The 22,831-nt window shown below is 36.0% G+C and overlaps 1 protein-coding gene across 13 annotated transcripts in view; it reads left to right on the top strand.

Annotated features, from left to right (window-relative positions):
- Nucleotides 1–22,831, top strand: part of DMD (dystrophin) — a 2,379,610-nt gene that overhangs the window by 1,131,763 nt on the left and 1,225,016 nt on the right. For all 13 annotated transcript variants that reach the window (XM_045050793.1, XM_045050788.1, XM_045050791.1 and 10 more), the window contains 4 exons: nucleotides 103–264; nucleotides 17,383–17,493; nucleotides 17,882–18,055; nucleotides 21,681–21,836. In XM_045050793.1, coding sequence (XP_044906728.1) covers nucleotides 103–264; nucleotides 17,383–17,493; nucleotides 17,882–18,055; nucleotides 21,681–21,836 — 603 coding nt within the window. The remainder of the gene's footprint in view (nucleotides 1–102; nucleotides 265–17,382; nucleotides 17,494–17,881; nucleotides 18,056–21,680; nucleotides 21,837–22,831) is intronic.

Raw genomic sequence — 22,831 nt, 5'->3', positions numbered from 1 at the left:
ATGGTGGAAGAATCTAGAATCTTCATTTACTTTGCAGCTGGATTGCAGAAAAACTACCGCGAGTAAGCATTTCACTGATTCATTCTCACTTATTTTCTTTAGGCTGTGAGGAGGCAAAAGTTGCTTGAACAGAGTATCCAGTCTGCCCAGGAGATCGAAAAATCCTTGCACTTAATTCAGGAGTCCCTCTCATCCATTGACAAGCAGTTGGCAGCTTATATTGCTGACAAAGTGGACGCAGCTCAGATGCCTCAGGAAGCCCAGGCAAGTAGACTGGGAATGAACTACTGTTATTGGGTGTATTATCTGAACAGGACATTGCTGAATTTCTGAGTTAAAATTTATGCGGCTCATTGTATGGAGTGTTATTTCATTGGCTGATTTGAGTATCTGGAGGCACGGGGAAAAGAGAGCTCTAGGTTAGTGCTCGAAGCTTTATTTTTGAAAATATATGGTGGCAGAATTTAAAACAGAGATACTTAAAAGATAGGGAAATGTCATATGGAAGTCTGCTGTTTCTCAGTATTTTCAGACTAAAGCTAGAGGGAAGCCTTAGGAATGTAAATTGTAAACAAATTAGTTTTAGTGGTACCACTAAAAATGCAGCCTCAAAAAATTCAGTCTCAAATATTTTATTATCAGCTCATCTATGTTATCTTGGAATCATAATTTATAGGATCTCTGTATTCTACACTTAATGTATTGCAAGTAGTTAATAGCAAAATGTTTGAGATATAAATTTGCATTTAATTACTAATAATCATACCATATACACTCACATGTACTCACACATCCCACTCTGTTCAATCCAAACTGTCCCAAGCCAGATTTTCTAGAATGAGAGTTAAAACAGTAATGGAAATCAATCTAAGATCCCTTTATACTTTATAAATTTAAGCTATACCTCAATTAACTTTTACCTTGGAAAGTATTTTTTAAAAGCTGCAATTCGGGGCGCCTGGGTGGCGCAGTCGGTTAAGCGTCTGACTTCAGCCAGGTCACGATCTCGCCGTCCGTGGGTTCGAGCCCCGCATCAGGCTCTGGGCTGATGGCTTGGAGCCTGGAGCCTGTTTCCGATTCTGTGTCTCCCTCTCTCTCTGCCCCTCCCCCGTTCATGCTCTGTCTCTCTCTGTCCCAAAAATAAATAAAAAGTTGAAAAAAAAATAACCATTTAAAAGCTGCAATTCTATTTTTAAATAACATTTCAACCTATGTAAAGTATGGTAGGTATTATTTATTTCAGTATCTTTGATATTTTCTGATAGTAATGTAGCTACTTTTCAGATCTTAGGTACATATTATGAACCTAACAACCAAGGATGACTCAGAGAAGTATGTTATGATAGGAGGGGCATTAGAAGGTTATATACCCATCCCAAAGGCCCTCTTCGCACTAACTGGTGGAGATGCCCGAGTGTTTTCATTTTGAAATGAATTTTTGGATTAACTCTTGGATTTATAGGTCATGGTTACAGTGCAATTACAGTGCACTGAGTCATAGTTAAATTGGTGTCCAGAGCATCATTGTACACAGTAGCATGGGACACTTTACCATATTGTCAAATTCTGACCAAAGAAGTCCCTGAGAACACGGGGCAGAGTATAGTGGTTTCGATAGAGTTACCAAGCCCAGGGCAGAGGGGTTCCTCATTGCAACAGGGGATGAAGAAGATGTGGTTTGGGGGAATCCTGTTGGCAGAATCCTCATGAGTCACATAGAAAATTTTATAGGCAGGCTTTAGAAAAATGCATGTCAGGAATGACATAAATTACTGAGTTGGGAAGGACTACATGATTATAAACTAAAAGCAGAATAGAATCGATTCTTTTTTTAATTTAGTGACATAAACTTGGAGGAATGTTTGATTAAAGACTGCTCATAAATTTCTGAATATAATTAAGGGAAATTTTGAACAGTATAAATAATAAACATTAAAAATGAACATTTGTACTATAAAATATATAGTTTTTTAAGGCTTACAGAATGGAAGTATGAGTAGCGAATTTAAAACAAGCAATAGCTGTTATTGTTTTAGAAACAAATGGGAGCTTTTAGGAAAAAAAAAAAACAGCTTGTTTCGTTGAAAAGGCTGTGGATCCTGAGTATTGTAACTGAGATATAAATCCAGGATTCCATAAACATGAATATAACATACTAGTTTTTAATACCATAATAGAAAGTGTTTGGTTTTCTCCACTAAAAAAGCTGTAGTAAAAATGTTTTTAATTATCACAGTTTGAAGTACTTGGAAATAACAGCACACATGTCAACTAAGAAATTTCAAATCTACTTGAGAAAAGGGATTTTAGAGCACTAACAGGCTCAAATCCGTTTTCCATGAATTTCTGGTTGCACGGGCATTTTCAAGATACTTCTCGACTTTGAATTCCGCCACTGGTAATATATAATATTGGAAAATGCAAGCCTCCTGAAAGCTATTGAAACATTCTTCTCCAAGATATTCTTTTAAGATGACAGCTAGTGAATTGTTTTCTGGAACAGAGTTATCAGGTACTCAGATTTACTTTAAGGATTGCATTTCCTGAAGCTTGATTTGAAACTCTCTTCAAAGAAACAAGTAGAAAGTAAAGAGGTTGTCTGTGAAGTAAGAACATAAGCAGAGTTTGTCAGACAAAGAAGCCACTAAGAATGCCACCAAAATGACATTTTTTTTTGAGTGTATATCATGGGGGCTAATTTTAATGGTTTGTATTAATGCAAAACAACTTGTCTCTTTAAATTTTCATCAGACTTCATTGCTAATTAAAAGATTCCGTCAGGGGTGGGGGGGTGCGCCTGGGTGGCTCAGTCATTTAAGCATCCGACTTCAGCCCAGGTCATGATCTTGCAGTTCGTGGGTTTGAGCCCTGCATGAGGCTCTGTGCTGCCAGGTCAGAGCCTGGATCCTGCTTTGGATTCTGTGTCTCCCTCTCTCTCTCTGCCCTTGCTGGTGCGCTCTCTCTCTCCCTCTCTCTCTCTCTCTCTCTCTCTCTCTCAAAAATAAATAAACATTGAAAAATTTAAAAACAAATAAAAGATTCAGTGGACTTAGCTTTCCCGTTTCAGGAATCAGTACTTGTTTTAGTATATCACTGAGAAGCCAGACAAAAGGAATAGCATTACCGTATTTAGTCATCTTAAATAATGTGCTCTGATTTCCTGTCACACACTGGCCACTTAGATTTGTGGATGTCTGACTCCACCGTGTGGTGCAGTGATAGTTTTGCTATCAAATTTAAATCTGTTCTTTAAGCCTTCTTTTTCTGCCTTTTAAGATTAAGATTCTCAGGTATAACAAATTCCTGGTATTAAGGACATCCATGCAATGTGTATACTTTCTAACTCTTCATATATACTCTTACTATTTATAAAAGTAGATATAGACCAGAATAGGTCCTTGGATTCCATTTGCATTTGTAACTATAAGGCAGCAATGAGCCCCCCGCCCTGCCTCAGCGTGTTAATTGATCAGTTATCTGTCATGATTATAGAATTGAGCCTTCTGATTCTAAATCTGATTAAAAATATATACTGTTTTATTTACTGGCATGAGCTCACATGAGTAAAGCTTAACCATTTAGACAATAAGACTACATACTGCAAGGATAGCAGAGCTTACAGTGACCTGAACATTTCTTTTCAGACAATCACACATAAACACACCAAAATCTTGAATAGTTTGACCACAGCATCAAAGCCCCAGTGCCAGGCCATTTAAAGAGAGATCTTTATTCAAGTACAAAATTAAGGTGACATCTTATTGATTCAAATAGAATAAAGCAAATGGGGAGAGCTCTTCTAGATACACAAGTTTATCTTCTAGATACATAAATCAGAAACTTAAAGAACTATTTCAAAAATAGTATGATTAAAATATAAAAATCACGGAGAATTTCCTCAAAACAGCATTGTAATTTTGCAGAATAAAATCATTAAATTATCTAACTGCAAAGAAACACATACCACGAATATAGTTATTTACTCCTTAATTTTCCTGCAAAACTTACCAAAACATGGACGTTTAGTTTTAGCACCTAAGATCTGGAAGAAAAATCGAAGTTCCCAGGGGGTGCCCTCGGCCAATCATGTCAGAATTTCTGTGTAGACTCAGTCATGAGAATTATTGGAAATTCTCCAGGGTATTTTCACATGTAGCAAAGGTTGAGAACAGCTTTGGAGAGTTCATTCTTGGTAATGGCTGAGTTGCCCCACAGTCTTTTCTTCACATCACATGTCTGAGTACTCACTCCTTGTCGTTCACATGTATGGCATTGTCAGGATTTCAATGGGAGGGAGTTGGGGTGACTTTCTTCAATTTTGATTGTGCCCTTACTCCTCTGGTAATTGGATGAAAGTAGAAAACACAGCTGAGAATTCCTGCAGAAATGAATTAATTCAGACAAACAGAATTTTCAACAAGGATGTTTGAAAATGAATTTGACTTGGTTTTCTTGCTTTCTTATCCGCTCCCCCTAATTCTGCATATGTTAATGTGCCAATTAGCTCGGATGTGCCTCTAAATTATTGTAGGAGCCATGATAGTCCTGTCTAAATAACCACTTTAATATCTGTAATTTGTAAAATTACGAAGGCATTTCAGTCAGCATTTTTTTCTTTCCTATTCCAGTAATTTCATTATCTTGATTCTGCAGTACCTGCGAAAAATCCACCATTGGTAGCTGTTGAAGTGCTCTATATCATTGAGTGTTGATGATGTGCACTTGAGAGAGAATATTACGGTATCACTAAGATTACCACAAGAAGCAGTGGGGCTGCTTAGCAGTGTTGGCAGTAGCTCAACTACATCCTGCACGAATCCTACAGATTCCTCATCCCATCTTTTACAACATCATCTCCCACATAGTGTACTTAGGTGTATGAGTAGAGAGAAAAAAATTTAAAGCAGTCGAGGAAACAAGTTATCATCAAAGGAGAGGACCTCATAATCACCATAGAAAAGTGCTCCTATATTTCACTTGTCATGATAGGACTTTTGAGTATTCCAGGCTCACTATAGACCAGATTTCTTCATTCCATCTCTTTTTCTATCCCATCAGCAATGTGGCTAAAACTTAGCATCAACAAATAGAAAAGAAGGATCTTCTTTTGAGCACCGGGTGTTGTATGGAAACCAATTTGACAGTAAATTCAATATCAAAAAAAAAAAAAAAACCCAAAAGAATATGTCAAAAGGAAAAAAAAAAAAGAAAGCTGCGAATTTAAGCTGACTGCATTAGGTGCACATCAAAATAATTCCTAAGTGAGGTCTTCCTGTGTTTACTGAAACTAAATCTTATAACTCAGTTTAAATATGTTTGACCATATTTAAATGTAAGCATCCCAAACTATCAAAATCAATGGCTTAAAAAATAAAGATCTAAGTACGGATTTTGGTCTATCAGATTAAGCTTATGATTTCATTCTAGAATAAAAAAGACTTTTACAATGTAAATAAGCACATGTGAGTGCCAAACGACTCACAACAGTTTAACTCTGCAGCCTACTTCCCTGATTTATGGATTAGACCGTCTAAATCCTCACAGCAGAATTCATTCCGGATTTATGTGATGATGAAGTAATTTAACCATAGAAGAAGAATATACAGATGTATTACAGACATTTGGGTTCCAATGGTAAACCCCACATGGGCATAGCAGAAATAGTTTCTTTTCACCAAGCAGTAGAAATATGATGGCACACACAACACAATTAATTTCGAATGTGCTCTAACATTGCACTGCTCCCTATGCGTGTTACTGTATAGACCTGATGATTCCCCCATTTAGAATGACTGTTATTATTTTGATATATTTAACAGTGTGGGAAATAATTGCAAGCAAGAGTTGCAGAGGGTGCACCAGATTAGAAATTTGCTACCTTTGGGGCGCCTAGGTAGCATAGTCAGTTGAGCCTCCGACTTCGGCTCAGGTCATGATCTCACAGTTTGTGAGTTTGAGCCCCGCATCGGGCTCTGTGCTGACAGCACAGAGCCTGGAGCCTGCTTCAGATTCTGTCTCCCTGTCTCTCTGCCCCTCCCCGACCCATGCTCTGTCTGTCTGTCTGTCTCTCTCTCTCTCAAAAAAAAAAAAAAAAAAAAAAAAAAAGCTTAAATAAATAAATAAATAAATAAATAACTGACTGAAACGTGCTACCCATCATTGACTGTACTTGGAAAAATTACATGGTATCATGTCCTCACAGGATGTATAGTAGTAAAGAAATGGACATCTTTCATATTATAAACTCAAAAGTATACATCTTAAGTCTGCAGTTAAATTACAGCATCCTGTTGTGAAAATCTACACATTCTAATCACAAAGGTGAAGGGAGCTGCATCTGGCTATGGTCGCAGTGGAGATTCTTGCAGTACTCAGAATATTTTAAGGCAATTTAGATTCAACCATTTTTTTTTCTTTTTTTTCTTATACAAATAGATATTTATTCCAAAACTAACCTACAGAGAAGTTATAAACCTGAAATGCACACCAAGATAACACTTGGCTTTGTGTACACACCCAATGTTTTATTTTCTTTGTGGCATTTATGACCGTCTGAAACTCCTTGTTTATTTTTTAATTAGTTTCCTTGTTGTTTTCCCTGTCAACCTCAATTCACTACCTACCAAAGGTCAGCTTATAAGAGATCAGGACTACCTAACAGGTCCTCAATAAATATTTGGTGAATTTATTCAATTCCTGAAAATTGTACCACATTTAGTCACTAAATATGTGCCAGATAAATGTGCCAAGAACTGTTTTAAAAAAAAAAAAAAAAAAAAAGGAGACAAGACTAAAATGGATTTTGCCATCTTGCCGTAAGATAGCAGAAAAGAAAGATGAAAATCAAAGAATTGGTGACCAGACATGTTTACTATAATCCTCAAGAACCATTTTTAAAATGGGACCTAGTAGGTATCCTCATAACATCTTGTCACAGTGTTTTATAATTCTGCCAAGGTTTGGAACTTTGGAACAGTTTGAAAATATTTTAAGTAGTACTGAATACCATTTTTCACGTGAGAAGGAACGATTAGCAGAAAGTGCATAGCCCAGCCTTTCCATGTACTAGTCCAGTCCTTTAAAGGACTGTACCATGTGAATGGCGACTGTTTTCAAAGCATCTGCATTGTGTTATTTTATGATTATAATATTTTAATGAGGTAGATAAGACAAATATTTAGGTCTAAGGGAATATTTGAACAGGCTACATGATTGATTGAAGCTGGGGATGGGGATGGGGATAATGAGTTGTTGAAAATGGACACATGGGATCATTTGAGGGAGCTATAGAAATGTTCTACGAATCAAATGGTGGCAGTGGTTTCAAAACTGTAAATTTAGGGGCGCCTGGGTGGCGCAGTCGGTTAAGCGTCCGACTTCAGCCAGGTCACGATCTCGCGGTCCGTGAGTTCGAGCCCCGCGTCGGGCTCTGTGCTGACAGCTCAGAGCCTGGAGCCTGTTTCAGATTCTGTGTCTCCCTCTCTCTCTGCCCCTCCCCTGTTCATGCTCTGTCTCTCTCTGTCTCAAAAATAAATAAACGTTAAAAAAAATTTTTTAAAGTATATTTATTTTGAAAGAGAGAGCAGGGGAGGGGCAGAGAGAGAGGGAGGGAGGGAGAATCCCAAGCAGGCTCTGCGCGGCCAGGACTCCGTGCAGGACACAGTGCTTGCAATCATGAACTGTGAGATCATTACCTGAGTCAAAATCAAGAGTTGTACACTTATCCAACTGAGCCACCCTGGCACCCCAATAAAGTTGATTTTAAAAGAGACTGTTTAATAGACAATATTGCAAATAGCATATTTAAAAAAAAAAAACAAGTTCAGTTTACTGTCAACTTTCTTTTCAAGTTTATTTATTGATAGAGAGAGAGAGAGACAGACAGACGGACAGACAGACAGGCAGACAGACGGAGCGGGGTAGTGACACACAGGGAAACAGAGAATCCCCAGCAGGCTCCCATGCTGTCAGCACAGAGCCCAATGAGGGGCTCAAAAGAACGATGAGATCATGACCTGAGCCAAAATCAAGAGTTTGATGTTCAACTGACTGAGCCACCCAAGCACCCCTCAACTTTTTTAATCCATTGTTTTCATGCATAGTAAAGGATTAAATGTGAGGAATTTTGTGAAGTAAGCTGGAATTGACTTAAATGGTGGATATTTATTCTTGATCATCCTTGTGTCCACTATAAGATTTTACATAGTAATATTATAATGTTTCAGTTGTTCATAGGCAAATACATTTAATGGATGTCATTTCTAAAGCATTTTCACTGAAGCTGGGACGTTAGCTCAGATCTCCTTCCTTTACTTTGATAATTAGTTTTCTATCAGCCAAAGACATATAGCCACTATACTTCCCCAAATTTCTATGTAGTATTTCAGATTTCCCCCAAAGTTTTGTTTCTTCACTTCTCTAATTTGAAAAGTAACCATAATTGCTTGAAAATGTATATTTATGATGGACTGTTCTATTGCCATTGCCATTATTATAACTATGACCAGCATTATTTCTCAGATGTATTGTAAGGAATGATCACTCCACGAGTATTCAAGTTTTGGGTTTTAAAAGGTTCTCAAATTTACTTAGAAAAATGTGCATGTTGTTTTTCTCTTCCAGAGATTTGTGGTCGACCTTTTATATTTGAAAAGCTTAAGCAAAATTTAACAAACACAGAAACCTGCTTTTCCAGAAATTTGTTACTATGCCACATGACTCCTATGTCAAGCAAAATGTTTTGAACCCATTCAAATGGAACGTTCTCTTCATACCACTCCTTTCCCCTTCCTATCAGAGTAGTAGGAGAGAGGTGGAAGAAAATGGTTGTCAGCCATTTTCTTAAATTTCTTAACATAGAGCTCCACAAAGTACTTACAATTGAACTAAGTTAATAGCTAAATTTATCTCAGTGATATTAAAATGTTTGCCATTACTGGAGCACCTGGGTGGCTCAGTTGTTTGAGTGTCCGACTTTGGCTCAGGTCATGAGCTTACAGTTCGTGGGTTCAAGCCCCGTGTCGGGCTCTGTGCTGACAGCTCAGAGCCTGGAGCCTGCTTCAGATTCTGTGTCTCCCTCTCTCTCTGCCCCTCCCCTGCTCATACTCTGTCTCTTTCTGTCTCAAAACTAAACATGAAAAAAAATAAAAATAAAAATAAATGTTTGCCATTATGGCATAAGTGTGCACACACACATTAGGTATGTGTGTATATACACAATTACATTTATGTATATATTTAACTTAACAAATATGTATTGAGGGTTCCACCATGCCACGCAGACCTGCAAAGAGCCTCTAATTAAGTTGTTGGAGTGTAACAAGCTCTTTGTCCTGCTGCATATTTCTGAGAAAAGTCAAAACTGCGCCATCTGACAAAATTTATAGGTAACACGCTTTCTAACTCGTCTAATGAATTCACAGGATCTTTTTACAAGCAGTACTAAAAAGCTGTGTGAATTTCTTCTTTCCTTTGTACTTGACTGAAATACTGTATAGTATAGTCTAAAACTTTCCAAAATAATTTTCCCACTACCGTAATTAGTACACTTTTTCCCTTGCTCCCTACTGTTTTGAAAGTACAACTAATCCAAGCTCTTTTACTACATTTTTTTCCTTTAATTTTGTGAGTCTGTATTATATGTGGCTATTTCCCCTTCTCAAGGGTGCAATTTCGGAATTGTGATTTGTTTTAAAATTACTAATCTAATGGTGTTAACATTTCTCCATTAATCATCTCAACATGACATCTTCTAATCTTTTTCTTTCCAAAATATTTTAGTTATTTTCTCTGGGATCATTTTCTTTATTTGACATCACAAAAGCTCCAGTAATCATTTGATAGAAAAATTTCCTTTATTCCATTAAATGCTTTAGACAGCTGCAGCTTAATTTCGCTTGCCATTTTCTGTCATTATTTTGATATATGAGAATGGTCTGATGAGGTAAATCATGGGAAAAAGACCCGCTCTCTTCTCAGTTAATGGCAAAGTGCTATATTGGAAATGTCTTTAAAGTTTGATTAGTTTTTAGTTGTATAATTTACCCTTTCCCTTCTTTAGTGAACCATTGGTTATTTCTATTTGCATTGTTGTTTTCTACTTTCACTGTATAGGGCTGGTTATAAACATAATGGCAGGATTACCACATGTCTGTTTTTGGTAATGACATGATGTCATAATTTGCTTTATGTTACTTCACCTTATGAAAAGGAAAAATCCAGCCTTCCTGAAAGTTATTGGCCCGAGAAATCCTATTAGGCCATACAAGGGTGTTCTAAAACAGTATCCCTAATTTGCTACTTCACTTCCTTTTATTTTTGTGGAGAATTACTGAATTTATATAAAGCCAAGCTGATGAATTCACAACATCAGTTTGGTTGTTTTCTTCAGTTTTCATCCATACCCTGGTAGATGTAGATCTTACGTGAAAATAGAACTCAAATTATACAGCTTTTAAATCTTGAGCAGATCTTACACATCTGGGAGCCAAGTATGGAAATCATTTTCCTTTGCATTAAATTTTCCATTTTCAGTGTTTGCTTCTATAGTATTATTTTTTCATTGTCTGATCATAATGTCAGGAAAGATGATGTAGTATTTGTCTTTTTTATTGGAAGGGAGAGGCAAACCATAAAGCAGTCTCTTAACTATAGAGAACAAACTGCAGTTTGCCGGAGGGGAGGTGGGTGGGGGGATAGGTTAAATAGGTGATGGGGATTATGGAGGGCACTTGTGATGAACAGTGGTGTTGTATGGAAGTGACGAATCACTGAATTCTACTCCTGATACCAATATTACACTGTAAGTTCACTAGCTGGAATTTATTTACTTATTTGTTTATTTATTAAAAAAAAAATTTTTTTGAGAGGGAGAGAGAGAGAGCATGAGTGAGGGAGGGACAGAGAGAGGGGGAGACGGAGGATCTGAAGCAGGCTCTGTGCTGACAGCAGAGAGCCCGTTGCAGGGGTTCGAACTTATAAACTGAACGGTGAGATCATGACCCAAGCTGAAGTTGGACCTTTAACCAACTAAGCCCCCCAGGTGCCCCAAACTAACTGAAATTCAAATAAAAACTTGAAATAGGAAAAAATTAAAATAAAAGATTGATTGATAGAAAAATAAAAGAGTTTTTAAATAGGACATTGTCCAGTCTGCCTGGAAGTTTCCATAATAAGCTGTTATTTAAACAAATCATGTATCTATTTCGCAATAAACTTGCCCTAAAGTGATAAGCAGTTTTTAATTACATGGTTCCAGAATACTAATCTGATGAGGTTAAATAAAGGAGGTAGTGAATGATATCCAAAGTACAAACTAAAAATGAATTACCACTTGAAAGTAAGAATCGTGGATTTAATTTCTAAAGGTGCTAGCTCACTACATAAAAGTGCGATGCATGTTGTGCCATCTTCCCTAAGTAGAATTGATTGGAAATATATATCCATTCTTATCTTATAATTTTAGTAATGAATTGAATTGTTGTTATTGAATATATTCACTAAATATATTAGGGAGCTTTCCCCAAAGCTAGTTGTGTAATATTGTCTGACAACAAAAGCAAAAGGATAATTTCAGGATAATTTCAGCAAAGAACTGTATTCCTTATGGTACCGCAGTGTATGTTAATATATGAAATATTCTGAGATATTCTGTGGTACAGACAAATGTTTATCCTTAATTTCCAAAACATATTTACTCACTGGGGTTTTTTCATGCATTACCCATTTAATCGATAAAGAAATTTTGATCTCTCATCCTATTAGAACAATACTTATAGATGGGAGAATTTTTCTAGAAAGAATTTTACCTATAAATTATAATAAAATCTCAGTTTCTCAGTTTTAATGATTTTAATGGTGGTGATCTTTCTAAGAACACAGAAATTCAGCTTCTCAACTCTCTGTCTAAAAGCTTGTCATAAAGATGAATATTCCAAAAGTCTGTGTAATGCTTTGCCTTGGGTTCTCAATTGTCAAACTTTGCTGACATGTTACTTGTTCTTTCACATACCCTGGTGACAAATAAAGCTTACGTTTTGGGTTGTGTTTCTGTAAGTCACTGTTGTTCCTATAGTTTATGAGTCCTGACAACAGTGTGGCTTATTTGGGAAAATGTGGAATTTATCAGCAGAAGATCTGTGTCTTAGTGATCACTTACATTATCTTGGCTTTGTTTTGTAATGCCAGGCTGACTAGAGGCAGCTTTGAGGGGGGCAGTATTTCAGAAAAAAATAGATACTAATTAGAAATAGAAAATTATTGGTGAGTTATAGAAGGGCCTTTTGTAAAGGAGGGCCCCTGCAACATAAGGTTCAGTAGCTTCACACGAATTCCTCCTTTCCAAAGTAATTATTGCTCTACCCACGTCTAGTTTTTCCTTCCATGAAATGAAGTATATACACTCTGCATATTCCAAACACAGTCTTTGGTAGCATCATTAGCATAGCCTGAAATGAGATCCCATATTCTTATTCTCTACCCCTCCAAAACCCCTTCGCAGCCATGTGCAATTTAAATTATGCCAATGTCTTCAAATTTTACAGGATTCTTTAGTAAAAATAAGAATTGCCCCTTCTCTTTTTTCACATAGTGTGAGGGCTTTTTTTTTTAAACATATTCCTTGTATGTCTGCTTTGTAATTTACTTGTATCTCTATGTTCTGTCTTCCTAGAACATAAAATCCTTAAGAATAGAGACATTAGTTTTGTTCTCACTCTGTGGAATTGACTAGATGTAGTAGTTGTTTCTTGAATTGAATTCATAAACTAAATGCCATTATGAGATGAGTGCACACATGAGGTGAAATATCTGTCTGGTCTAACAAACGCCCATGTGGATGACACATTTATTTTTGAATCATAATTGAAGAGGAAGGCTAGTTGTTTAAAGGACACCGTCTGCTACTTCCTAGGTATGTTACCTTGCACAAGTCAGCGTTTCTACCCTCATTTGTAAATGAGGGTGACGCGTACTTATATCTTAGTTTGATTAGGTGATTAAATGAATGTATGTGAACTGTTGGTACAGAAGCTCACAGATAGCTGCTTTTGTGGTGATGATGATGATTTCCTTCAGTGCTCTTCTCTTACCCTTCTAGTTTAAAAGGTTAGGGGAATATGTGTATAATTCATTTTTTCCTCACTATATATACCTTGAGGGCTGAACAAATGGAAGAGTTTAAAAAATGTGGATAGATGGTGTTGCAGATGTATAATTTGGGTCCTCTGCTCTCTTTGAGTATCTTCTTTTTTTCTCCTCAGTTGCCATTCCCAGTTTGCACAATGGCTTTGCAACTTCCGTCACTTTCCTTTAGACTTCTCCTCCACCCATTCCCTCCCTTCCTCCCTGGACACGAAAAGAAGCCCTTCTTCATAAATAAATGATACGTAATGACACATTTGTGAGTGACTATTTGCACAAACTTGAACAGGTGTTTTTACATGCATTATAACATCTGATCTTTTCACTAAAACCAATGTAGTTGTCTGCTGCAAACAGAGTTTTCCCAGGACTACTGATAATGTTTCTTTACTGGCTTATTATCATCATCTTCAGCTTATAGATGAGAAAATTAAGCCTCAGGAAGGTTTAGTACTTAGTGGCGAATCAGAGCCCTGAAATTTAAATCCAGACTTCTTACTCTATTCTGTTCTGATTTCCAGAGAGCATCAAGTAAGAAGTCCTTTCTTTCCTTCTACATCCAAAATGATCTTTATGTCTTACCTTTGGCTTCTGAAAAAGTGGCACCACCTCTTTCTGTCAGTATTTTGCATTGATTATTGATCTTTGCTCTCTAATCCCTCTTGCTTCCCACACGGTTTTTCCAATCACTTATCATCTTATTTAAATAAGTCAGAGAAAAACAAATACATGATTTCACTCATATGTGGAATTTAAGAAACACAACAGATGTACATAGGAGAAGGGAAAGAAATAAAGAGAAAAATAGGGGTGCCTGGGTGGCGCAGTCGGTTAAGCGTCCGACTTCAGCCAGGTCACGATCTCACGGTCCGTGAGTTCGAGCCCCGCATCAGGCTCTGGGCTGATGGCTCGGAGCCTGGAGCCTGTTTCCGATTCTGTGTCTCCCTCTCTCTCTGCCCCTCCCCGTTCATGCTCTGTCTCTCTCTGTCCCAAAAATAAATAAAGACATGGAAAAAAATTAAAAAAAAAAAAAGAAACACAACAGATGAACATAGGAGAAGGGAAAGAAATAAAGAGAAAAACATAAATGGAAGCAAACCATAAGAGACTCTTAAATACAGAGAACAAACTGAGGGTTGCTGGGGGGTAGTGTGTGGGGGATGGTTAAATGGGTGGTGGGCATTAAGAAGGGCACTTGTTGGGATGAGCGCTGGGTGTCATATGTAAGTGGTGAATCACTGGTTTCTACTCCTGAAACCATTATTATACGACATGTTAACTAACTTGGATTTAAATAATAATAATAATAATAATAATAATAATTAGTTACAATACAAGACAACTCTCTCAACCCTTGGCTCCTTTCACATAGCTTTAATATGTGTTCGAGTGTCATTCAACACATTACATTATGTGGAGAGATAAAATTCCTCAAAAATAATTTAAACGATTTTTAGATGAGGGTTTCCTGGTCTTTAATCAGGCTTCAGCCTTTGACAACCTAATTTCTGCTCTGACCACTGACTGTTCTAGCTGCAGTGCTCACTGACCAGCTAGTGTATGCTTGTTAGTACTTCTCTCATTTGACATGTCTCAAAATTGACATTGTTGATTTCTCCCTCATTCCTAAAACTCTCACATCACTTGATGGAAGTGGTACCCTTTCTCTTTCCTGATCGTTCCTCTTCTTCTCTTGTAATCTTCCTTCTCTCCTGTGGTTCTTCCCTTTTTCTCCACACCCCTTAAATTCCTATTTCCATGGTTCTCTCCTGGTCCCACCTCTATGTCCCTCTAAGTTGGAGTGCACTAAAATAAATACAGACAATACAGGGGTACACTGCTCTTTAAAAAAAAAAAACATGTGGCTATATGTATGTGTGTGTGTGTGTGTGTGTGTGTGTGTGTGTGTGTGTATAATGATTTATAAAATCTAAATTCACTTCAAAATACTATTGAATTTATAATAGCATTCTCTTATTTTGGGTTTCCTTAGTTATTAGACTAACTGTAAGTAAACCTATTATTATCTGTGATTCTGATCACTGTAAAATTTTAAACTTTCTCTTTATATTGAAAACCTGGAGTTTTTCATTTAGGACATGAGGTTATATATTACCTCATTCCCACCTGCTTTGCATTTATATTTCTGCCACTGTGCATTCATTCTCTGTCTATTATTTTATTTTCCCAACCTCTTCATGCCATTTGTTGCCTCATCTGAGTAACTTGTTTTCCTTCAGTTGGGAATGCTTTTGTTCTTAAAATGTCTGTCTCCTTGCTTATCCAATATACTATTTAGAACATTTAGGTAAAAGTAGCAAAACTGAGTTCACTGAAGCAAAAACAAAAATGAGGGAAAGAAGTCTGTCATAGGTTTACAGGGATGTCTCATGGCAGCAAAGTAAAAGAATAAAATTTGTCTCAGGAAGGGACTAGATCCTGTGTTTTGGTTACTTGCAGGAGTTATTTATCATCATGTACTTATATGGATCCCTAACCCCAAATTTTGTGGTTTCTAGAGAATAGTACATGCTGCTTTGTCTTATATAAGGGAGTAATTCAACCAATGAAGCTATTATATATATATATATATATATATATATATATATATATATATACACACACACAATTTATATTTATATAAACATATATATACATATATATATAGTAAAAAAAAGTAAGTATTTGCATGAATCTTTGCTCTTAATTATTTGATGCCAGAATTCTAATTATGTAAGTAATCAGTAATTACTTTGCCTCTATAATGGTTAGAATCAATATGCTAAGAAATAATATTAAGGTATATATGTACATTTATAGCCTTATATCCTAAGTAACTCCTTCACCCCTTAACCCATTTTCTTAGGATAATTCTCACTCCTCATGGCTGGGTTGTAGTTCTCTGTGGTAACTAACTTCTAATCACACTGTTGTTATTCTCTAGTAATATGTACTAGAATTGACTCCAACTGGTATAATTAGGTGAGACTAATATGCATTATGCAAATTGTTTTCATGAAAATTTTATGGGCACTGTGGTATAAGTTAATCAGTTTCTTTTCTAACTTGTGATAATCTGACAGCAACCAAATTTAAATTAGAATAATTTGACCACTTCCTGATTTTTGCTCTTTCTGGCAGAGAGGAATGAATTTATTGTTTGAGCCTCTGCACACTACAGAATTGGTCCCACTCCTGTGGCAGGCTCAAAAGTGTACAAGTCAAATACAGACATACATTTGAATAGAACTCACTCAAAAATGTCTATTTAAGGGGCGCCTGGGTGGCTCAATCAGTTAAGCATCCGACATCCGCTCAGGTCCTGATCTTGCGGTCTGTGAGTTCGAGCCCTGTGTCGGGCTCTGTGCTGACCGCTCAGTGCCTGGAGCCTGTTTCAGATTCTGTGTCTCTCTCTCTCTCTGACCCTCCCCCATTCATGCTCTGTCTCTGTCTCAAAAATAAATAAACGTTAAAAAAATTTTAAAAAATGTCTATTTAATATAGAAAATACAGCAATTTTTATACTTACTTAAATTTTACAAATGAGTCTTTTTAAGAAGCTTTTAAGTATTTATCAGACAGAAAGCAAGGCCAAATAAAGGATTTAACTTCACTTTCCTAAATCCATAATTTCCCTGAAATTTAACTGAAATGTGGCACAACATGACTGAATAAAGATCACTATTAAGGAATATTGTCCACATGAAATCTTTCATTATATCTTATCCCTGTTACAGCTATATACATACATACATATACATACACATGCACGCACACACACACGTATATATATATATATATACATATATATTTATATTCATACATATATACACATACACACATACATATGAATATATGTGTGTGTGTGTGTGTGTGTGTGTGTGTGTGTGTGTGCATAATATTTTGTCTTTGGTCAGATTTGAGTGTAAATTCCAAGATAAATGAATATCAGTTTTAAATATTAGATGGAAACTGTTATTTCCTACTGAAAATATCTGAAATAGCTATTCATTATTGCTGATTCCAAAGGATAATTTCTTTTCCTAATAACCCAAATAGGAGAAAAATAAGCCATTTCATTTTTGATAATGTTTGGTAAGTAAAAAAAAAAGTGTTTTTTTTATAGGAGGCTACATTGTAATAGTGGTTTAAGAGAGTTTCAGAATTTCATCTTCTTTGAAAGTGTTATTCTTTGCAATAACCTGCAAAGCATGCTGACTAATAATGCTTTCCTCCCAACAGAAAATCCAATCAGATTTGACAAGTCATGAGATCAGTTTAGAAGAAATGAAGAAACATTACCAGGGAAAGGAGACTGCCCAAAGGGTGCTGTCCCAAATCGATGTGGCCCAGGTACATATTATTGCATAAACTAAGGAAATGGTTTTAGTTGGGTATTAAAACATACTCTGTATTAGACAGTTTGATTATTAGCAAAATTAGGATTGAGGGCATTATTTGAAAACTATAATATGATTTGTAAATAATACAGATTTGGGGGGGTTTCCATTTTAAAGATAAAATTAATAAATTACACTTTATTTAGTACCACGTTAAGAACAACTACTGAATTCAAATATATGTATTGTTTCTGCTGGAAAGGTAGAAAAGAATTGCTTTAGTTTTTTTTTTAACTTTTTTTTTATCTTTAGGGATAAAGAAAAATCTATTAACAAAAGTATGGCTGCCTGTTGTTTGGAATGTGAAACTATAGGGATGCTTTCTTACATTGTCTTTCCAGAAAAAGTTGCAAGATGTTTCCTTGAAGTTTCGATTATTCCAGAAGCCAGCCAATTTTGAGCAGCGTCTACAGGAAAGTAAGATGATTTTAGATGAAGTGAAGATGCATTTGCCTGCGTTGGAAACAAAGAGCGTGGAACAGGAAGTAGTACAGTCACAGTTAAATCATTGTGTGGTAGGTATTTCTGGTGACTTTCCTTATTAAGAAGTATGTGAGGACCCTCCTTTATAACAGAAGATTGTTTCCAGATAATTATGATAATTATACAATGTTATTTTAAGATTAACAACAAACATTAGCACATGTGTATTGAGAGACGAGAACACTTACTGAAATAGTACCCTTTTAATACATCCTCTGTAGGTGTCTTTTTGGAATCCAGAATTCTCTAAGGACTGTGTAGAATATAAGAGGAAATACCCTTTATTTATTTTTTTAAGTTTATTTATTTATTTTGAAAGAGAGAGACAGAGAGCAGGGGAGAGGCAGAAAGGGAAAGAGAGAGAGAATCCTAAGCAGGCTCCACATTGACAGTGCAGAGCCCGATTTGGGGCTTGAACCCACAAACCATGAGATCATGACCTAACCTGAAACCAGGAGTCGGTTGCTTAAGCAGCTGAGCCAGCGAGGTGTCCCATTTAATTTTTGTAGTACTTTGAATATGTATTTTGAATGTAAATTCTGAAAAGAATTTTAGATGTCTGGAAACAGCAACAACTACAATAATGAAACCGTTCCAGAAATGAATACCAAGTAAGCTAAGTGATCTATACAAGTTGTCCCTAATTCTCAAGGCCACTGATTAATGAGATAATTTAATTTTTTTAACGTTTATTTATTTTTGAGACAGGGAGAGACAGAGCATGAACAGGGGAGGGTCAGAGAGAGGGAGACACAGAATCTGAAGCAGGCTCCAGGCTCTGAGCCGTCAGCACAGAGCCCAACGTGGGGCTCGAACCCACAAACCACGAGATCGTGACCTGAGCCGAAGTCAGATGCTTAACCGGCTGAGCCACCCAGGCGCCCCTAATGAGAATTAATTTAAAGACAACACAGCTGGTGAAGGGCAAGAGGAAGATTCCAATCCAGACACTCTTACTCCAAATCCTAGTATCTTTCCTTTAAATATCAGTGCTGGATATATACTGAAGTCCCACCACCCCTCAAAGACAGAGTCAAGAGGCATGGAAGGCATATGATTAGCCTGTAGCATAAATCTTCAGAGGATTTGGGGATTTTGAGCTGTGTCCCTTATTGCAATTATTGGAAATTCGCCATGTCTGATGACTTCTCTGAAAACTTAAGGCTGAATTACAAAGGCATCTCCTAGAGTAATACAACTGTTACTATAACTCTATGTGTACTTTGGGCAATGGGGTAGAAGTTCACATAAAACAAAAGCACTGAATGTTACTAACATTGAAGATGAAAACAAGTTTATCTCGTTAGTACTTTGTGTTTTTAGTATTGTTTCTGCATTGACTCCCTAACATAAACTTAAAAGAAACATTTTAGATGCATTTCAGTCATATTATTTTGAGTGGGAAAGTATCCTTTAACAAAAATTTTATAATCTGTGTATTTCTTTGTGAAAAATTCTGAAATATTTTGTATGCAGTGACATTTCTTCATAATAAAGGCTGCATTTTAGTGGCATCATGATTATAAATGTTCCTGCCCCCCAAAATAAAATTTGAATATAACAGTATGTAATTATTAGCTGGTGTTAGATGAGCAAACATTAGGGATTTCTAGGATGATATCACCTATTAAATTTTGCATAAATTATTGAAAGCAGAATGACTCAACTATACTATCATCATGGTTAAATATATCCCCAAAGGGAGAGTTGTTCCCTTCCATGAATAGGTCTCTAACAGTACTTTGTAAAACTTGTCTGCTAGTAAGTATGAGGTGGAAACAATGTTCCCTGCACCCAGCTGTGACTGCCCTGAGGGTACCCTGAAACAGCTTCAAGTACTTGCTCAATTTGTTTCTAGTTCTGGTTTAAAGTCAGGAGCAATTCAAGTAGTCCTTCCGTAAGGATACCTTTTTTTTTTTCTTAACTTTTATATTTTAAAAAAGTACTTAAGATGCCTCATTGCACGGGTGCCTGGGTGGCTCAGTCGGTTAAGCATCAGACTTTGGCTCAGCTCATGATCTCACACTCCATGAGTTTGAGCCCCGTGTCAGGCTCTATGCAGACAGTCCAGAGGCCTGGAGCCTGCTTCACATTCTGTATCTCCCTCTCTCTCTGCCCCTCCCCTGCTCATGCTCTCTTTCTGTCTCAAAAATAAATAAAAACATTTAAAAAATATGCCTCATTGGCTATACTATAATCATTGCCTTTGCCTTCAAGAAATTTTTGTTGAGTTAACAAAAAAGTCTTCCCAGCATGAGCCCAAAGAAATATAAGGGAAGTTTCCCTCCCTTGGTGATAAATATTTTTTCTGCATACTGAATGACATGATTTTAACGGCTAGCAGTACTTTGAACTTTCAACATAAATTTAAATCACTGAGGTTTTTTTTTATGTTTAAAGAGTAAATCATTTGCATATATCTCTGATTTCAAAATTCACAGAATTGATTCCCTCTGTACAGTTAATGGTTGAATGTTTCTACATACCGAGATTTTATCATTTCTAGGTTAGAAATAAAATGAAGTAAAAAAATCATCTGGAAACTCAGACAGAACCCAAAATTATTAATAAATGAATATTAACACAAAACAACCATCAAAGAAGGGATTAAGATGGAAATAGATTATATATTAGCTTTAATTAATATTTGCTTAACCTTTACAAAATGTATTGTTGTGGGCATTGATTTTAAACTGAAAAGAGAAAATAAACCAAGTTGTAATTCCCAAGAAAAAGCAGCTACCTACTAGTAACTTTGTTTCTTAGTAACAATAAAACATGTAGTTGTTCACACTTACCACTGAACATGTGAAAGCAACAATGTATCATGTAAACTATTATATATGCATGTCTTCACATATACACCTGTGCCTATGTGTATGCTTTCATGCCTCCATACATACACATATCTTTCCAGGAAAATAGCTGTCAGGTGAAGTTGTGATGCTTATTTCATAAGTCTGAAAGCAGTATACTTTCCTGAAGTAATACATTTGTTCTTTATGGTTGTGATGTCCATGTGAGTTTTTAAATTATATTTTTGTTTCTGTTTGTATTCAATTGATCAGCCCCATTTAGAAAAGACATTTACATAATGTAATTGGCATATTTAAAATTGCCTGCCTTCCTTGTCTATGATTTAACTAATAGATGTTGAAATTGTGATCTGGAAGTTTAGGTGTTTCATGCCCAGTGAAATGTGTGAGAACAACAGTGAATGTGTCTCTAGTGAATCCAATACTGTCTGGTGTATTGGGCTCTCAATAAATACCTGGTGAAAGAGTCAATGAATTTTTCCAAACTCCCAGCTACTATTTTATAACTAAAACATTTAAAATAGAAAGCATTTAACTTTTAGAAATAATCTTGATCAACTTGGTTTGTAAAAGTAAATGTATACATGAGGTACACTTACTTTAGTAAGAATAACTACAGAATCTGCATGTCTGTATGTCTATATATAATTGCAAATAGAAATATTAAATCAACAGAAAATGCCGAGGCTACATATTGATCACAGCTGCAAAATGCTACTACATTAAAACTGTAAACATGGAATGAAAATGAAAGTGACCTCTACTCTATTTCTTTTCTATTAATCATGACAGTATAAGTTGGACACTATTGCTTATTATTTTGTTTTATGTTTTAACTTAGAACTTGTATAAAAGTCTGAGTGAAGTGAAGTCTGAAGTGGAAATGGTGATAAAAACTGGACGTCAGATTGTACAGAAGAAACAGACAGAAAACCCTAAAGAACTTGATGAAAGAGTCACGGCTTTGAAATTACATTATAATGAGCTGGGAGCAAAGGTGAGTGCGCCTTGGAACCAGAAACACTGGCTATTTACCACTTTCCTTGTAAATTGCAAAACAAAAAGTAGTAATGATGCACAATTAATGTCTTAGAAAGTTAATCATTTTCTCTCAATAGATAGGTACATACACACATTTATGCATACAGATAGAGATAGATATAGTCCCACGTGTACTTCTTGTTAAGATACAATAATTAATCCATAAGGATCTTCTTTCCAGTCTGCATTAAAAAATATGTACAGCTCAAAGAGATTTTTATTGGCCCATCGTATGGTTTTAAAAAGGTTTCTTTCCTCTAAACTCGCCTTCTTTTCATTGTATAAATTTGCTTGTGATGACTTAAAGGCTGGAGCCTTTTATAAACTAATGCACTTACGTGTATTTAGATACAATGGAGTTGACACATTCCACATAGACCACATTAGGTGTAATAGAGTTGTCACATTCCATAGAAATTATTTCCCTGTGTGGCAAGTCTTGCATGATCCACCACATTTGGCTAATAAGGTAGCATGGATATCCAGTGAAGTCCTATTGCTCTCTGATTATTTGTGTATTTTTGTCCTGATAGTGTTCAGTGCCCAATTCCATGTCACCGTTAATTAAAGATGTTTATATTTCTCTATCCGCTTTCCCAAACAGTGGAATGACGAGGATCGTTACCCCACTTCCCTCACATCAAACATTCTCTATCTATGCTCTATAGATTTAGAAGTTTTATGGCTGAAAATAATGATAGTAATCATAAAAAATAGTCATAATGGCATGACTTGTCACCTTCAAGGACCGACCTAGCCTTTTCCGTGCTCTTATTTCATATTACTCTAAACTTTGTAAAAAAAATTTTGGTGCTCAGCTAAGGTTTAACATACTGACACAGTAACACAATAATCATTTCTGTCTTTAAAAAAGTTGTGGTATCTTAATATATTATATGGTATTTTAGAGAATAAGAATATTTTATTAACATCGTGTTTGTTTGCTTAAAC

This window comes from Felis catus, chromosome X, assembly GCF_018350175.1.
Source record: "Felis catus isolate Fca126 chromosome X, F.catus_Fca126_mat1.0, whole genome shotgun sequence".
NCBI lineage: Eukaryota > Metazoa > Chordata > Mammalia > Carnivora > Felidae > Felis > Felis catus.
Note: the sequence above shows the minus strand (reverse complement) of the source record. Positions and strands in the feature narration are given on the sequence as shown.